Genomic DNA, 18,889 nt, shown 5'->3' on the forward strand with positions numbered 1-18,889 from the left:
GATACCATCTGTAGAAGGGAAAAGGTGGAGATTTGCTTTGCTTTCACACGTAAAAATGTTCTTCGGTCTCACTGATGTACAAAATCAAACCTAGTACACACCTATGACGAGTCTTTCAGCATGAAAACAGTATTGTAAGTAAAAGAACAAACTAAGAGGTGAGGGTAGAGGTGTGGATTGACACAGCTTCTCTTCTGGCCAAGAAATAGAATTGCCTTGATGACATTGCCTCAGTACCAAGAAAACCCTTTTTGGCCAACATTATCATGAGATTCAAGAAGAACCTACAGAGATGAACCCCCTTACAAGGTCACAGAGAAACAGCTAAAATGGTTTCTGCCTCTGTTGCTGAGCATTAAGTTCCCAGGACTGCCTACACTAGAAGTGCAAATTTCAGAGCTGTTCACAGGTGACCACAGAGTCACCTGCTGCACTGGGATGGAAGGTCAAGAGGAGCAGTGAAATCTCGGGGTTACCTGGGGTAGTAAGCTGTGTAGTTCATGTAGAGCTGAGCAGCCTGGGCTGGGTAGTAGGTAACAGTTGGAGGAGCAGCTGCAGAGGCCTGAGGCGTCCTGGTGGATGGCAGGAGGGCTTGTGGCTGGTAAAGGGCTGCTGCCTCTGCGGGGATCACAGCTGCTGTTTGGAAAGCAGCATAAGCTGGTGGAGAAAGACCTAAAACCAAACCAGAACACAGCAATAAAAAAACAATCAAAATGGAGAAGTCTCAGATGAGTAACTCCTCTCCTACAGCAATGTGATTGAAACCATCTGGCCATGATTGATGAACGCTTGAGCTGACTGCTCTCTAGCCTCTCCCCTGGAGACCTTTGCTACATTGCCATGAATGACAACCCGGGCACTGGGAATGAGTAATACCTAAAAGTTCACAGCTCCTAGATCTGAGTAGCCTTGTCTATATGTAAAAAGAAAGTAGGGAACTTCAGAGTTAATAAAAGAAAGCATAAAGCCATGTGCATAGAGAAAGCAGGCGTGCACACCAACACACCCTGGTGTTTTCTAACAGAAGTTGTACTCTGTGGGACAAAAGCACCACAATAGTGCTTGGGCATCCACATGGGTGCACACATAGGCATCCATAACTACTGACCATGAGACTTCGTGTATAAGCTTCCTGAGACTTCAAAAAGTATTTTTAGGATATAGCAAATGGAAGTGAGAATACCCCACTAGATCACTAGTCTGATGCATTTTGATAAACAAATACCTAATTTGTACAGAAACAATAAACTTGGCTTGGTGTGCAGTCAGATTGGTTTTATATACTATATTTGGCAGCTTTTTAATATTTTGCAAATACATCAGTATCTGCTTTGTGATTTGGTAGTGAGACTAATTAGAACAATACAGTAAAATTCCATTATAACTCCTCAGTAAGGTTCACTGTAATCTTAAAATAAAAAAATTAAAATCCATCCAACTTCACCACTCTATGGTTGGTTAGTATATCATCCCAGGGGTGTTTTCCTTCAAAAATAAGCCCAAAGAGTACCTTCTGAATGCTCTGAGGCAAGATAGCAAGAGCACTCATTGGCAGCTGAAATATAGAACTTCTCCCCATTTTAAAAATCCCTCTCATTCCAAGTAGGTTTCACTACAGGCAAGTCTACTGCAGAGCTCAGAAGAACAGTACACCCATAAAAAGCAAAGTGTGCAACAATTTCACTGGCAAGGCCTTGCTGCCCTCTACTCACCACCGAAAATACAATAAAAATGCCTCTGATCAGTCCCATTATCGCCCAAAGGGAACAATTCCAATCTTAGCATGTACACAGATGGATGATTATTGATCATGGCAAAACCCGAGTCAAAAGGTGAAAGGCCACAAAGCTTCAGCACCTACCACATATCAGCCTTTAGCAGCAGAGAGCAGAAGAATTGGAGACTTACATGGTAACTTACATGGCGGTGGGGATAAGCCACTACGATTTAAAGTGCCACCCATTAAAACAAAGTTCATCTCCTCTCCAGAACACTGGAATACTTCCACATAACGGTCCTTCATCATTTTTTTGTGACATTTTTGAGCCACCATAAAGGCTTTGTCAGCAGATTTCATTTGGATAAAAGCATCACCCGACGGTCGTCCCTAGGGGAGGTGGGGAAGTTATTGTAGGTCAATCTGTTATGAAATCACCCAGACCACAAGAAATGCAGAAAGGACTAAGATCAAACATCTACTGAAAGCCTGTATCCTTATTCTTTTTCTGGCACAAATGACTCACAACCCAACAATTCTATTTAGGAGCAGAAAGATCAAGACTCATGCAACAAGTGCCCAGTTAACACAATGCTGCTTCAGTCCTCTGCAGAAAGAAACAGAATCATGTAGCATGGAAAAAAAATTTTGAGGTCTCTCATCCAAAAGCTGTTCAAAGCAGGACTAACTTTCAATTTACGTCAGGCCACAAATGGCCTTCTCCACTTGAAATCTGAGCATCTCCAGGGGTGAAGGTTCTATATCACCTCTGGGAACCTGTTCAGGTGCTTAGCTAATTTCTCATTGTGATTTTATTTTTTCCCTTTACCATCAACTAGAATGGGGGTTTTTGGATGTAGTTTATTCACATTGTCTCTTATTCTTTTGCTGTGAAGCTCTAGGAAGATCCTGGCTTTGCCTTCCCTACAACTACTTTCGAGGTAATAGTACAACAGCATAAAGTTCCAGATCCTTTAGTAAAGTCCATAGCTGCATTGGAAGTTGATTTCCAGGCCTGATTTTCTGCAATCTGACAGATATACATGTCTGTATAAAATACAAAAAACTTTCTTAACCAAAAAAATATACACACAAAAAAAGCCCCATAAACAAATATAGATCTCTGATTTGTTTTATTTAATACCTCAGTATTTTTGTCATTAAGAACTTACTTTTAACACAAGACAACAGGGAAAATATATCTCTATGATCACATCATTAAAATACACCCAAACCACAATTTTTAATTATCATCTCTCTTTAAAGCCTGAGCAACTGCTAATCACGTTAGAAAAAGCTCATTTTGAGAAAAAGAGCACTCAAGCAACAGCGCAGGAATCCTGAAGCTGACAGAGCAGCTATGCTATCTAAAGGAGAAATTTCTGTTGTGTGTCTCAAGCCTCTGGCTGACTCCAGGATAAGGTTATCATTCAAAGAACAAGCTTCATCTTCCCCAGGCTGATGCATATATACATACAGAGAGAGAAAAGCAAGGGTGCATGTAAAACGGGAAGAGAAATGAAGCACAGACAGACAAGAACTTTGTATTTTCCCAAGGCTGGAGAAGACTAAAGCCAAGATCAGGTAAGCTGCCCTGACTCCTAACCTGTTCAGTCAATGCAAAGTTACTCCTCCCATGCAAAATGCTGTTACCTGCTGATTAAGGACCATGTGAACTCCATGGGGCTTGATATCCCCCGTGGCATCTCCCATAAATTCCAGGATGTCGTCAATGCCAGCAGTGCAGGGAAGGCCCCTTAGCCGCAGATGGTGTACGGAGGGGGGATGACCGGGATGATGGGAGTTGGGAGGGTTGGAATAAGAGGTGTTGACATGTATCTATTAAGTACCTGTTGGCAAAAAACCCACAGCAAAGCATATTTACAATCATCTGTCTGAGCACAGAGCAGTTCTCACAATACTATTTCCAACAAACCCTTCTTTATGCTAAGTTACTGCAGTTACTTTCCTGTTGGGCATTTGAAAGTTTTAAACTCACAAAAGGAGAGGGGAAGGCTAACAAATTCAATTTGCCAGACCCCAATAACAGACTTTTCTCATGTCAATTTAAAAAAAGTTAAAAGTCAATTACTGTTTATAGTATCTCAAAAAGGAACATCTGAAATCACATCTGTGCTAATAAACCAGTATTGCCACATACAGTTCTTAGTTAAATCAGGGTAAATTAAAACCAGTCATTTTAAAAGAACTGAGACCTGAAATAGCTAGTAAGTGAAAGCACTAATTTTAATTTATTCTAAAACCTGATTGGTTAAGTGAGGGTGCTTATTTGTTTAACCCCAGTGCTCATCTCCAAGTACAGATTTTCTGAGGAAAAAATAAAAATTAAAGATAAGAATATAGGAGACTTTGATCTCAACATTTTCTCTTGACTCATTTCCAAATGACAAAGGGAACCTATGACACATGTAGGGGTTTACTGCTGGAAACCATTTTTACTGATGATTATCACAAATAAAAATATTCTACTGAAAGAGGTACTAAAAAACAGGTCACAAAGCTTTAGTTTTGTTAAAAGTGATTCGGCTTAGGGAGTTTATTTCAAGAATCTCCTTGTAATGCATTTCAGGACAGAAATCTCTCTCAGTTGTGTGGAGAATATTTCAATGACTTTGTACTAACATTAAATAGATGAGGGCTGGCTTTTCTTCTTGTAATTACTCAAACAAGTAGCCCATAATTTCCTAGGAAATAATCTCTTGCCCAAGCAGCAAAAAAGTTTGGGTGTCAGCCGAGACAGCTGTCATAGAGGAAGAAGCAATGACATTTTGGTAGAATAGAAGTTATATCCAGGTCTCCCTAAAAACCATGGAAGCAGAGACTTGGTGGTTGTGACAGAGTGATTTTGTTGCTTAGAGGATTTTTCTTCCTTCTCTCTCAGGAGGGAAGCTTTGGGGTAGAGGGAGATGCCACTTCCCAATCCTTACAGAACACAGATTCTTGGCTGTTGTAATATCCATATCACAGTAGTAGCAATGATCTGTAAGTGTGGATATCCTTTCCCTTGCCCCATCCCTTCTGCAGAAAGATTTCACCTGTCACATAAATTGCACAGTAACTGTATTATACTTTTATAGCCAGTGGTTATGCAAACACCAGACCAAATCTAATAGTGGTTCCCTCTGGAGCCACCAGTCTAGAAATAATCTGTGTCAGGAAGAAAAATACAATATGTGATATTTTTCATAGGGACAAACTGCTGGTGACAAAATAAAATGGTTTTACCAGTTTAAGAAGGTAATGATAGGAACTGGTGAAGGATAGGCAAAAAAAGAATTATATAATGTCAAGAAAAAAAATTCACTTCCTTTCACCAAAAAATCAGATACATCTTAATTCTTAGTTTCCAAGAAAGCAGTCGCTCATTTAATGCATCCAGATTTGGATTTAATATTAGAAATTCTGTACATGGAGACTAGCATTTAAAGACAATACTGCAGATTTCAGAAAGCATTACTACAATACTATCAATCTACTTTATTTTTAAAATTATTTTTGTGATTTCAGTCAACCTTTAAGGAGAAGAAATACATGCAATAATTTTCACTTTATACTCTGAAGGATGGTAAAAAAAAACCTCACCCAAGCAGTGGCAGTTTAAAAAAAACCCTAAAACAAACACCCCCTGCCCAAACAAAGCAAAACCAGTGCTGCTCAATTTTCCATGCCCATTAGGAAATATGTACTGATCTTTCTTGATATTTTTCATATAATAAATGTTCATGGTTCTCTACAACATATTTTTGTGCAAATGTTAGAAGAAATATTTCAACTGTTCAGTTTTGAGTCCCACAACCAATAGCTACAACCTGTTGGACCTCTGCTGCTGTGCTCCTGAAGAGTTCAATGTAACGTTTTCCAAGTATTTCTTTGTGCTTTTTAAGTGCATTCTGTGCATATTCTTCACAGGAAAATAACACAAATGCATCTCCTGTGGGCCTGCCATCTGGGTACTTGACAAAGAGAAGTCCCTCTTTCCCTCCTGTGACTGGGCACTCCGGCCCCAGGAACCCCAAGACATCTTCCTGGGTAGCAGTGAATGGAAGGCCTCTCATCCTGATGATAACTTGATTCTCCTTGGATAAGAACTGGGCCACTTCATTGGAGGTGCCTGTCAGAGAGATAACAGCACATGGTCAGCCAAGAGCATGTGGTCAGTGCTGGGCACCCAGTTCCAGGGGATGCAGCAGCACAGAAGCACTAAGGAATAATACAGTAGGTAAGCAGCCAGCAACAAACTCAACACTACTAACTCTCAGCAATCTGTTTTGATGGGAAAACCTCTTCATCTGCAAGCGCTTCATATTTTAATGAAATCAGAGCAAAGATGAGATTATTGTGAATTAATACAAGATACACAGATGCTTCCACTGCAAAGGCTGGTCTTCCTCCCAAGGAGGAAAGTCTGTGAAAGTCACAGCTCAAATGCTCACAGCTCAGTTTCAACAACTTGACAGGGTCAAACATTCTTGGAAGACAAAATAGAAAAAGCTACTTCATTATCCATTTGCATCCTCAGTCAAGGAAAAAAAAAAGAACTTGAACAACATTCCTATGAACTGAAATAATCACATTGAACTCCAGAATCACTTACCTCCTGCAATTTTTAAAAATTCTTCCCCAGTTGCTTTGTAAACCTTGAAAGAAAGAACAAAAAAATCCACATGAAAATCACAATGTTCAGCTTTAAACCATGCATACACTTTCAAGAGAATTGTGTTTTGGTACTTTGAGCAAAACAGAAGTGGGGTTTGGTTTTAAATGAGAACATAGCCTAAAATATTCAGGTTTCTCTCCAAAGATTTGTTTCAAGTCACAACTTTTTACCTCAATGTATCTGCTACCCATGTGATGCTTGTGCCTTTCCAGGGCAAGGTCTCTCTGCTCAGAATTGACAAACCGAACCAGAGCCTCCCCATTTCTCCTTCCTTGGGAATTCAGGCAAAGAGCCACACCACCTCTGGAAGGTAAAGCCAACAATATAAGTTTAGTCTGAATCTTTAATACATTTAATAAATAACTGTGTAAGAATAGTAAAGGAATCAGACTTAAACACGAAAATTACAGATTGGAAAAGAAATTGCTACTATCCAAAATTTAATTTTTGTTGTAACACAATTATACTCTAAAATCTGCTTCCTTGAGATCATGGATCTCATGTTGTTCACCACTTTCTCAACTCCCATAAAGTTGCAAATTTGTCCTTCCTATTATCTCAGAGATGCACATTTGAAATTCCTCATCACTCTAAATTAAAAAAAAATACATTTTCTCAGTGTTGGAGATCTGCAATATATATTAAGTGACAAGTATGCTAAATAACCTCGCTCTCTTCATATATATGTATACCCACAAATCTATACATAGGTATATACATGAATCATATGAAAATTTATTCCAAACAGTACTTAGAAGTTTCTGAATGTGGCCTGTTTAGGAGATATAGAAGAACAATAAGTTGGCACAAAATTAAAGCTGTTTTCATGTCTTGGCCTCTGCTTTAATTAATGCAATAGGAGTTTCTCCCTTTTGATACTAGCAATAAATGAATGTATATTGGTTTTCAATTGATAGGTCTCTTTTCTTCTTCACACATTTCAAAACTTTTTCTTGCACGCCTAAGGCTGGTAAACCTGTTCAGCTGTCATGGCCACAGCGTGGGAAGGGGTCAAGTGAGGAAAGACTGAAGGACTCCAGTGGCGAGAGTGGGGGATGCATGTAAAACAAATATTAAAGGGACTTGCTATTAAAGGCAAAGCGATAAAGCAAGGCAAATTCTCCTTATCTTACTTGGCAATGTTGAGTCCTTTGAAAAATCGAGCAATGTCCTGGTCTGAAGACTGCCATGGCAAACCTCTGGCACGTATTACTGTCTCACTGTCCACAGTTTCAGATTTACTGCTGCACAGAAAGAAAAAAGAAGACAAAGTAAGCTTTCATCCAGGTTTTCCAATATTTTACCGAACTTCAGATTGCAACTAATTGAATTGCAAATTGGGAGCATATTTTCTGTTGAGACTCTCCTATCTCCATTATTCCTTTCAATAAAGAAAGGGAAGATAACTTGGATAATTCCTTTATATCTACAACACTGTAGATGCACAATGTTGTCGCCACATTGCGGTTCCTTATACAAAAAAATAGGACAACTGCCTCAATGTAAAGTAATGAGGAACTGAATTAATTTTATTTGAAAGATCTAGCAATCCAAGCAGCACAAATTACTTATGCCTTAGAGATTTCAGTCTGGTCACTGAAATACATTTGTAAAGAATGAACCATCCTGTCCCTTCATCCCTGAACCCAACACTCAATTCAGCATGGGTGAAAAACAACTTTGGGAAGCACCACACAGCTCAGCTCATGCAGGGTGCACTGGCCAGTGCCCTGTTGACTTAGGGAAAGTTCACAAATATTTCTTCACCCTGGGTAAGATAAAACAGCCTCGCTGCCATGCAAAACAGAAGCAAGAGAACAAAGAGCATTTAACTTGCAGTGACTTTAAAGAGATGGACTAAAGTACAGCATTCAGCATGCCAGCCACAGTCTGGCTGCACTGCAGTGACTGCTGAGTACACTGCGCTGTTCTCAGGAGCCAGCCTGCTTTCACATGACTGTGGGGAAATATCCACAAACTTTCCTTGCTGTACACAAGACTCATCTTTGTTTATAAACAACCGTGACAAGGGCACTTACCAAGGACCTGTTTCATACTTGTGTTTCACAGTTTCAGGCTCAGTAAATACGTGATCTGTGACAAAACAAGAAGTTTAAATATAACCAGAGTCAGAGATTACTTAAGAATGACAGCACCACTGCCAATTCTTTCAGAAAAGAAGGATTTCAGCATTCAGTATAAATAGTTAACTTACTACAACCTTCTGAAAGCATGCTGAAAATGATAGCCACCATGGTCTTCACTTGCCACACGCCAAAGTCCTCCTCTGCTTCATCTGTCCCTAAGCCTAGATCTAAAAAGGTGCTTATAGAAAATAACAGAGTTGCACAATCCTTTGTAAACAAGTCATAAGGCTTTCCTGATATTAGCACAGAACTAATAATCAAATGTACTGGTCTTAGCAGGGACATGTGGCTATTAGACATGTTACACTGCTCATAAACTGGTTTATATTCACTGCAACAGATAACAGTTTGAAAACTATTGAGAGCTTACATAATTGCAGTGTTAACAGTCCAAAAAAGAAAAAGCTGAGTAAGGTCCTATCACTTTAAACATAACTGAACTTCAATCTCATTCAGATGGGCCCCAACAATCTCTCTAATTTGAACTGAGATGTAGAGTATTGTTTGGGTTTTGGTTTTGCTTTATTTTAAACTCATTTCAGTTAGGATCATGCAAGATAAATATTATCTGCAAACAGTGGAAACCTGCAGGCCAGCTGGTGCTGAAAAAGCCCACTGACATCTCAGCTTTTCCTTTAAGATCAAGTACCAATGCAAGTGATGCTTTTCTTTGGCAGATTTACTAAATATGGTTTAGAAATCAATTAGATTCAATTAGGGGAAAAAAACATTACAAGCAGAGCCACTCCCCTGACACACACTTAAGTAGACACTCTGTTCACTTTCCCTGTGAGTTTATAAAACCCACATCTAGTTTTATTCTTCTAAACTCTGTTACAATCACAGAGATAAAATGCAAGGAACTGAACTGATTGTGGGATATAAGCTGCAGCAAAAGGATACATTCTGCCATGGTCTTGATAGTCTGGTCTTTCACGGCGGCTGAACTAGGGTAGCAAGTGTGGAATTCTTTGCGCAGATCATAAAATGAATAGAAGCAGTCTGACAACAAGAAGTTCTACAAGGAAGGCAAAAATATTTGTTTTATACATGCTAATCCTTTAAATTTCAATTAATACTTTTGAACTGAATGAGGTACTCTCAGAAATCATGTAGCTCCAAGTCACCAGCTTATAGGTGATAGAGCAGTTTGGTTCCTTTGTAACACAGTTCAAATTCCATAACTTTACAGAACTGGATGTCTACAAGACCAAAGTCAAATAGCTTCTGGGAGTCAGACCCATGTAAAACAGCTGGAGAGGATGGCTGGGAAAAAAATACTTTAAAAATCTATGTTTTGCTGTTTAATTCCTATTTTTGACACTATTTTATCTTTTGCAGCTACACTGAAAAGCAGATTTGTACCAAACCACAATGACAAATTTTAAATAAATATTGTCACAGAATACAAAATCTCTTTCAGCAACTTTCAGAAAAAGACCCAATAACTGGCCAGCTCCTTCTATGTCAGCATCTCTCATTCTTGTGGGGCTCCTGCAGATCCTGCTAAACCAGCAAACTCGAGAGTCACCACCCTGCACAAAGGCAAGGTTCTCCTCCCTGTGCATGACAGGGTGCTCTAAACCCTCCAGGAACTTGGAGCAGAAACTGCTGCTTCACGTGGGAGTAGCAAACAAGATGCAGCTCTGCTTCCCACTGAATAAATGCAGATGGGGAACCACTGCCAGGCCACACCACCACCTGTGTGCTTACCCTCCACAGGACACTGGCTTAACAAAAGCCTAAGCAAAGCAATAGTTCTCCATCACTTCTGCTGAGGTTTAATCTGTACCTCTGTTTCCACTCCACACACAGAATACAAAGTACTTGTATTGCTTCTGTCTCTATCCTGTTTTTCCTAATTTTCCTCTTCCTTATGCTCATCTGGGAGTCCAAGTGGTGTGGCTGACTTTCAAGAGCAAGTGCCTAAAAGAACTACTCAGGGCTCAGGTGGAATTGTATCACTCCCCTCCCAGTGCTGTATCTCTGCACCAGTTCTGATCTTGTACCTTCTTGGATGTTTCCGGGTGGAGAACTTGTCGGATGAGTAACTGGCCATCACTGCAGAGTGTGTAAGAGCTCCTTCCAAGTACTTTCAAATCACTGGATACCAGCTGACTAAACTGGAAAATAAAGTGAAAAATTTCATTGTACTGAGTGATAATTTCATGCACCTGCCATTGCTTCAGCACTTTTTTTTAAAAGAAGATGAAGTAATTCAACATTTGTAAAAGTTTTTGAAAAAACATGATGGAGAACAGACATGGGCTCCTGATTAAAGAAAGCAAATAAACTGCATGCATTTGTGGAATAGCAAACAAGAACACTCAGAATATAGTAAAAAAAAAAAAAAAGACTAATTAGGCAGATACGGCAGAATTATGAGTTCATATGAAAAGTGATCATACTATACTGGTAATGTACAGAATCTGGAGTAACTATAATTTAAGTTATTAATTATTTGAAAGAACTTTGAAGATAAATCACAATATTGATTTTGCAACACCCTTTCTTCACCTATAGCACCTCTGGCTTTGATTATATCCTTAATAATTTATTTTTTTTTAATTCAAAAACAAAAAACCTACTCATTAGGTTTTAATAATGTTTCAAAAGTCATATATTAAGAAAGTCAAACAAATAGTGATCTAATACCTTCAAAAGTAAAATGATAATCAAGTCACATCCAAGCTAATAAAGTTCTTGGTACAGATCAAGTGTTATGAATACTAGATTTAAAAAAAAATATTCCCAGCCCTAGGATGGCTAAGCCCCAGCAGATTAATTCTCAAGAGGAAAGGGCTCCAGCTGTCTTATTCTACATTATTTTCCATCCTTAGATAACAGTTTCCAGCCTTTTATTACTCTATAACAGTGTTAAATTCCTAGCTCTTAATAAGTCAGCTAGCATATAATAGTACCTACATGTATCAGTAAGCAGTAGCTTGTTAACTAATTTTCAAGGGGACAAATGTAATTATTCTAAGCTTCCCTCTTGATGCTAACTCCCTCCCAGGAAAGCCTCACCTCACAAACAAGCAATAATTACAATCATGATGCAGTAGCCACCCACTGCTCTCAGCAACAGATTATAACTCCAAAACAACCACCCCCAAAAGCAAATTACAAGTTGACTTGAGACTTAGACAATATCTTTGTGCTGTCTTTTAACCTGTGTATGGGGAGAAAAGAGAGTTGGTTTGTTTTATCACAACACATGTGACACTACATCATTACAGTCTCTGCTCAGGAAAGGTGATGTCCTAATGACCTGATCCCACAGCTACACAGAACTCACAGTGTGAACAAGTGTTGCAGCACCTGCAGTCCAAAAGTAAGGCTCCACAAGGGAAAACACATGTATTGAACATGATTTAGAAGGAGCAGAGACATGATTACCCAGGCTTTATTTCAAAATAACTGCTCAAACCAATCCAGGCCCTTTTCTAGGCTTGGGCAGCTGACCAGAGTTCCACTGCCATTCTGAGTTCAGAATCTTGTAGTAGTGGGTACTACACATCAAAACAGGGAACTGAGGGGCAGAGCTGGGTAAGAAGGGGCTCTCAGCTCAGCACCTTGTGTTAAGTGGCTTCATTTGCAGATATATTTACAGATGGAGATATGAACATATCTATAAAGTGAAGTTATTTAATAGCAGAGAACATATTTGAAACTATAAGAAGGGTGAATATCCCCACAAAACAAAAACCTTTATAATGCAATTCTCTGCACACTACCAAAACACACAAAAAGAACAAACACACCACAAACAGACAAAATAACTAACTAAAAATCAACCAACCCAAACTTGCAGATTCCCAAAGCCTGTTTCCTCCCAATTGCTAATACAGGTTGTGGTCCTACCACAAGCTGAAGTCTTGAAGAACCTGAGGCTTTAAAGCCAGTTATTGTTCAAAGATGATTCAAAGTCAGAAAATTGAGATCTGAGAGTGCTCAAAATACCTCAGTTGGTGTGTAAACATCAGAAAAAGAAGAAAATTCCAGTGGACTCCAGAGGAACCACTTCAGAAAATAGCTCTGTGGATGGCCACAGTCACAGACCAACAACAAATATTCTCACCACAATAACACACATGAGAATTGCTTTCTTACTAAATGCAGCAACTTATTCGGTTTTTTTAGTTTAGCTAATGCACACAGTAAAGAGCAAATATTTGTAAAAAGGGGTTGGAAATGGTGATAGGAATCAGCCTCCAGAGGGGGTGCACAGGGATTCTTGCTGAAAGGAAGCAGAGTCTTACTGATGAACAGCAATAAAACACTCCCCAAACCTTCAACTTTGTACTCTGTGTTACTGGAGATGCTCAAGAGCCAATACAGGGAGTGCAGTTAGGGAGCTATTTTGATCAGATACAAGAAGAAATCTAACCCACACAATCTGAAGAAAGCAACAAATGTAAGCAGCCTCCTGCTGTACACATAAAATGTAAGAACTGTAGATCAAATAGTCGTCATCAAGTCAGAAAACAAAAGGAGAAAAATGTTTGTACAAGGGAGGAAATGCTCAGGTTGAATGGTGTAAGTCAAGTCGGTAAAAATCAAGACTGTTGCACTGAAATATTCACATTTTTTTCCAGGTGGTATTTCCCACACAACCTACAGCTGAAAAGAAAACACAGATATTTTCAGAAGCCTGTACTGAGAAGATGCCGGAGTAGTAAAATATTGCATAAGGACACTGATAAGCCCAGAATTCCAACTGAACTAAGGTTTAAAGAACTCCCAAGGGTCAGGATTTGTTTTTATTTTTACCAAGTGTTAGTATTTGCACTGCATATTTATTAAATGTCAGTGATAACATTCAACATTGCAAACTCCTTTCCAGTGGAACAATCAACATGTCAAAACAATACTCTACTTTTCTTACCAAATGCCAGCAGCTTAAAGTGCCTTAGATCAACTGCCACAGGGTTGGCAGGCCTTGCTGGGAGCTTATTTAGAAACTCCTATTTTAAAACCAGCCTGTTTCAAACTTTGGGGTGTACTGCTCTGGAAGAGGGGGGAAGAATAGTCAGGAGACATAAGCAATCTTTGTTATCCAAACCAGCTCAACTATGGCATGGGTTAACTGAGGAGAGGAGGGGGTAGCAGAGTGAGTGGAAGATTCACTCAGGATCAGAGCACAGGGCAAAATAGTCCCAGAGGAATGACAAATATTTGAGATTAGCCTGAAGTAACTTCTTTCACCTACAGGAGATATCTTCTAATTCTGCAGAGGTTGAGTATGAGAGGCATAGCTGTGCACCAGCTCTTGCTGCTATAGATTACACTGGACCCTCAAGTCTTTCAGGCAATAGGTACACGTAACACATGTGTCAAACATGTTAAAGCAGCTAGAGCAGACGTGTTTGTAAAGCCACATTGTTCAGCATAACAAGCCACACCAGTTAAGCAATTCAGCATTGCCCAGGAAAAGCCATCTTCAGCCTCCTTTCTTGCACCACAGATTTCAGGCAGCATTTCAAAAGCCAGCCTTGAAGCAGCATCCACCCAAATGGAGCAAGCACAGGACAAGTTAAGACCAGCACCAGATTTACATTACGTTTTTCTGTCTCATATGTTGAACAACCTGTCTGCAACTCTGTCATTTCATAAATTCCATCCCCATCTCCTTCACTCCACTAATAAAATCCATCTCAGCTATTTACCTGCTGTCATTCACCTTCATGCTGCCGTCCAAGCACGCCCCCACTTCAGCAGGCAAAGCTGCCCCACCTTAACACTGCCCCCACCAAGCTCACACACCCTGTCTGCCCTGCTCCTCTGCTCCTTCCACAGCACTCACACACTGCTAATTACCTGTTTGCATCTTGCAACCAGCCCTCATTCTGACTGCAAGAACCAGTCTATTAGCATCATCCTCCACCTTTCTTGCTTATTCCACCAGATCAGTCTCTCCAGTAAAGCTCTGATGAGTCATTCCTTATTTAAAGGAATATGTTCAATAATTCCACACCAAGATTAAAAACTGAACAGAGGAAGAATCAAACAAGCTGCTCTGTATACTTGCCTCCACGAAACCTAAAACAGTTCTTAGAGAAAAGGTGGTGAGAGGGAAGGACAGACTTTGAACAGTAGTTTGAAAAACTGGCTAAACAGGATTTTGGTCATGTAGCTGAGAGTACAAAGAGATTGAAGAGACATGTTTTGCCAGCAGCAAAGCTGGATGAAAGCCAGCACAAGCTGCTGTGTTTTTTACTGATGAATCCCAAGGGACTAAAATAACAGCCCACTTTGTGTTGCCTTAAATATAGCTGAGCTAAGATGTAGATCTTGGAGAAACAAGAAGATTCTTCATTAAGCTTTTTCTACAGTTATGATGCATGAAAAACTAAAATAAACATCTGTCTATTTGGATAGTCTCATTTTCCTTACTAAAAATAGCTGTCATCCTTGAGAAAGGCCACTGCATCTGTGCTGTATCTGTGCCTGGCATAGTAATTAAACAGTGAGATAATTCAGGCACAGAATGCACCCATGCTGTCAAATAGAACCATTTCTAAAACACCATGGCACTCTGGGGGATTCTTTCTTCAAATCACCTCTGAGAAGTAACAGAAAATTCAGCTGCCCCTTATGCATCAGATTTCCAGCAGCTCCTAGTGAGTATTTAAAGCAGCATCCTTTCTTTTAGTCATGCACAGAATTTCTCTGTTTTTCTTCTTTTGGCCCTACTGACCCATCATAGCTAAGACAAAATAAAATCATCCACAGAGCTTCAGAATTAAAGGCATCCTTGCAGTTTAAGCAGGTCTGGGATGCCATGTTAAAGTATAACATAAAAATCCAGAAAACAGCTTAGCTTGTTGTCCACACTTAAGCTAGACTTGAATCTATTTTCAAGTAGAAAGATGAGTTATATTTATCAACATTCTTTGCACAAAGAATGGTCCTCACAGTGTAGGGATCTGGTTTCAAATCAGTAGTATCAACAGGATGTTACTAAACCGCCCAGAGTTTACAATTTGGTGATTGCAGATGAATACATGGTCAAGTTTCTGCCAGATCAGCATATCAAAAAGTGCTCATTTTTTCATCCATGCCATCTTTAGACTTGGGAGGGTGAACAGATCATATCTGGTCCAGTCAAAATTTGAGACATGAGACAGAGAGATGATAATTGATTTGGCTTAAAGCCTGTCAAAAGACTTTGAACAGGTTTAGTATGCTAGATTAGTGTTTTGCAAAAAAAACCCAAGTAAACAAAACAAAAACCACCAAAACAAACAAAATCCCTGACAATAAAACTTTTTCAGGAATGACAGTTTTTTGTCATTATTAAGAAGAAAACTTTCAGGAATAACTTAGAAGAAAAGTTATTTTGGTTCACTTAGGACTTACATTCTGATATATTCCCTTAGACTTAAAAATCCCTCATTACTAAAATGAAACTGCTCTAGAGAACATCCGTAAAGTACCCTGAGAAGAAAAAAGTTTTGTCTGAGGCACATAAATGTGTACTGCTTATACCTCCTTTGTGCAAACCTATGACTAAAGCCATACTGTTTATAACCATGGATGTTTTCCAGTCTAACCTGTATTTTAAAAAAATCATCATCACTTATTAGACATTACTGCAATTCACAACATTAGAGCTTTAAACTCTCAGGCTTTTGGTGTGAGTCATTCTTTGCTTGTAGCATTGAGCATATAACAATGATCAGTCTTCTTGGAAAACAAAGGATAATCTTCAAAAAGGTTTCACTGAAGATTTTCTATTCCCAGTTCTGTTTCAACAGGCAAAAGGCACTGCAGTTGTTGCCTCAAAGCCTGATTTTATGCTAAGTCCTCTACAATTTATTCCAGAGAACACCCAAACCCAATTATATATTTGCAGGCGTGGTTCCGGAAAGAAGATCTCCAGAAAATGAACAATGAAAGAAGCTGCTGAGAGAAGTTGCAGATTCTTCATCGTTGAAGACACCAAAGACCCAAGTGGCTGTGGTCTTTGGCAGCCTGCTCAAGTGTCCCTGCTTTCAGGGCTTGGGCTGGACAACATCTACAGGTGCCTTCCAGCCTCAGCTGTTGTATGACTCCCCACACTCTGGACTCTTTTGCCCACTCTGCAGCTCCACCAAAGATCAGGACACCAATGGCACCACAGTGTGTACCTGAGGGGCTGGAGGTGCTTGGGAAAGGACACGTTTTCCAGGATGGGGGGAAGTGAAGGAGACCAAGAGTTGAGATGCAGCCAAATCTCATTAACAGAACCTGTCTGCCACTAAAACATAAACAAGATTGGAGCACCACTGAATCCTGAAGTTTGTCCAAAGACTTAAAGGGTCTAATACAGCATGAGAAAAGTCAGGAGTAACAAGCCATGGCTTTGCTATACAAGGCTTGCACACACACAACATACCATGACATGTCAGCCTAGGGAAATATTTTCACTTGGTCTTTGTGCCTCAGTTCATACACCCATGAGGGTTTCACATTTATTTACAATACTCTCCGTGAGCAGTCTTCTGCTCCTTCACTCTTCCAACCCTGGTGATAATGTCAGCCTTATCCATGCAGTGGAGGAATTTAAAGCATGTCAATACTACTGGGAGGTGCACAGACTGCATTTCAGCACTATTTACAGGTATGATAACCCTTTATTGTGCTGGGTAACTTTTTAAACAGAGAATCCTATAGTAAGCCCTTGCCTTTGTTCATCTGTTAACTGATATTCCACATGGCTGATAATGGATACATGGTGACCTTGTACTGAAATTGTATGGAAAGAAAAGAAAAAAGTGTAACCCCCAGTGTAGCCACAAGCTACAAATAACTTCTTTTTCCCTTCTAGCTAAACAGGGGTAAAAATATAATATTTATATACCATTCAGATGTAAACATGAAAAAGAAATCGCCCCTTGGTTTGAGTTCATTGCAGGGCAAACATGCAAGAGATGACAGAGGCAGCCCAGGTCCATTCACTAGAAATGTTCAAAAATAATATTGCCAGTTGATTTCTCCTATTAGGAGGAAGGCAATTATTTGCTCTACTGAACACTAATGCCTGAGATTATTTAGTGACTGCAGACTAGCTTGGACAAAAGCATGGGGTTCATTTCCAGCTTGCCAGAGAATCTAATTTTGCTCAGTATGACCAGTCAAGTTACATATCGTCTCATGCCTCTTGATAGCCTAGAAACTACATTAAATAACAGAAGGACCAATCAGTCACAAAGGCCACCATAAATGTACTCAAGAAAGACATTACACATCCAAAACCAGTTAGAGTACAGATCCATCTTGGAATTTGCAAGTGTAAGAGCAAATTTACCCTACTAACTCTCAAGGAGAGGCAGGATGTGGCACTGAGCTTCAAGCACTGGAGACTGCCTTCTTCTCAAGTACATTTTTCTGCTTCTTACACCTGATAATCTGCTGTCACTTTGTCTTCTTTCCTGAACAGAGGTCCAGACCAGGTGCTGCACACCCTGCTGCTTCTCTAGCTGTTCCAAAGCAGTTTCCTCCATAGCAGCTGCTTATTTAGGCAAACTCCTGTTGTTGCCTCTCACAGAAAGAAATTAATTATTTTCCACTCACGCTGTGCACAAAAGGCGACAACAGGGTCTCAGCTATCCTAGGCTTGGGGCTCTGCCATGAAATTCCAATCACAAATCTTCAAAAGAAGTAGCAGTTGAAAAACACAGAATTATGTTTTTAAGTGTATTTATGATACTCACTTTTATTTTTTACTTTGTTGGGAAGCTGAAGTTACAGGAAATAATACCACCTCGTCCTCCTTGTTGTCACCTCAAAGGTCTCTCAAGAAAGAAAGGCCTTCAGACACCTCTTATAATTACTGCAAGACTTCAAGGGGGGAAATGGAAAGTATTCTTCAAGTTTATTGCATCCTTTCACTCAATAAAACAGAGAAAATTCCTTTAAAATTCATTATACTCCTTCAGAATTAATAGAGGGACTGGCAACTTTAAACTTAGCTGGTGAGAGTAGCCTAGAGCTAATTTCCTGCATAAAAATAAGTTTGTTCAGCGCTGTTCAGCAAAAGGTGGAACATGAAATACAGAAACAGAGCAACAATTGTCATGGTTTGTCTGTCCAGTGATACTCTGTGGAGCAGAGAAAACAGACCATCGTTACTCAGGGCTGTGGTAAACTGTTTTGAAGATGAAACTTCCACATTATTTCTTTCTGTGGTTCATTTTAATTGGACCTGGGTCTTTGTGCAGCAAAGTAAACAATAGCTAACTAAATGCTTTAATTCTTCCTAGGAAAGAATGCAAACATCTAACTTTCTGCCATGACAAAGATCTGTCCAAGCCATGCTACTTGAGCACTTTATGACCATTTTTGATTAATTATTTCTTAGAT

General features: G+C 39.6%; 1 protein-coding gene across 1 annotated transcript in view; it reads right to left on the reverse strand.

The window, feature by feature from the left end:
- ESRP2 (epithelial splicing regulatory protein 2) overlaps positions 1-18,889 on the reverse strand; it is a 42,470-nt gene that overhangs the window by 12,264 nt on the left and 11,317 nt on the right. The window contains 12 exon segments of the mRNA XM_005422726.2: positions 477-672; positions 1,921-2,107; positions 3,371-3,483; positions 3,486-3,567; positions 5,548-5,849; positions 6,333-6,375; positions 6,566-6,698; positions 7,529-7,639; positions 8,435-8,489; positions 8,611-8,709; positions 9,446-9,560; positions 10,552-10,665. Coding sequence (XP_005422783.1) covers positions 477-672; positions 1,921-2,107; positions 3,371-3,483; positions 3,486-3,567; positions 5,548-5,849; positions 6,333-6,375; positions 6,566-6,698; positions 7,529-7,639; positions 8,435-8,489; positions 8,611-8,709; positions 9,446-9,560; positions 10,552-10,665 — 1,550 coding nt within the window.

Source organism: Geospiza fortis, unplaced genomic scaffold, assembly GCF_000277835.1.
Source record: "Geospiza fortis unplaced genomic scaffold, GeoFor_1.0 scaffold97, whole genome shotgun sequence".
In the NCBI taxonomy this organism is placed as follows: Eukaryota; Metazoa; Chordata; class Aves; order Passeriformes; family Thraupidae; genus Geospiza; species Geospiza fortis.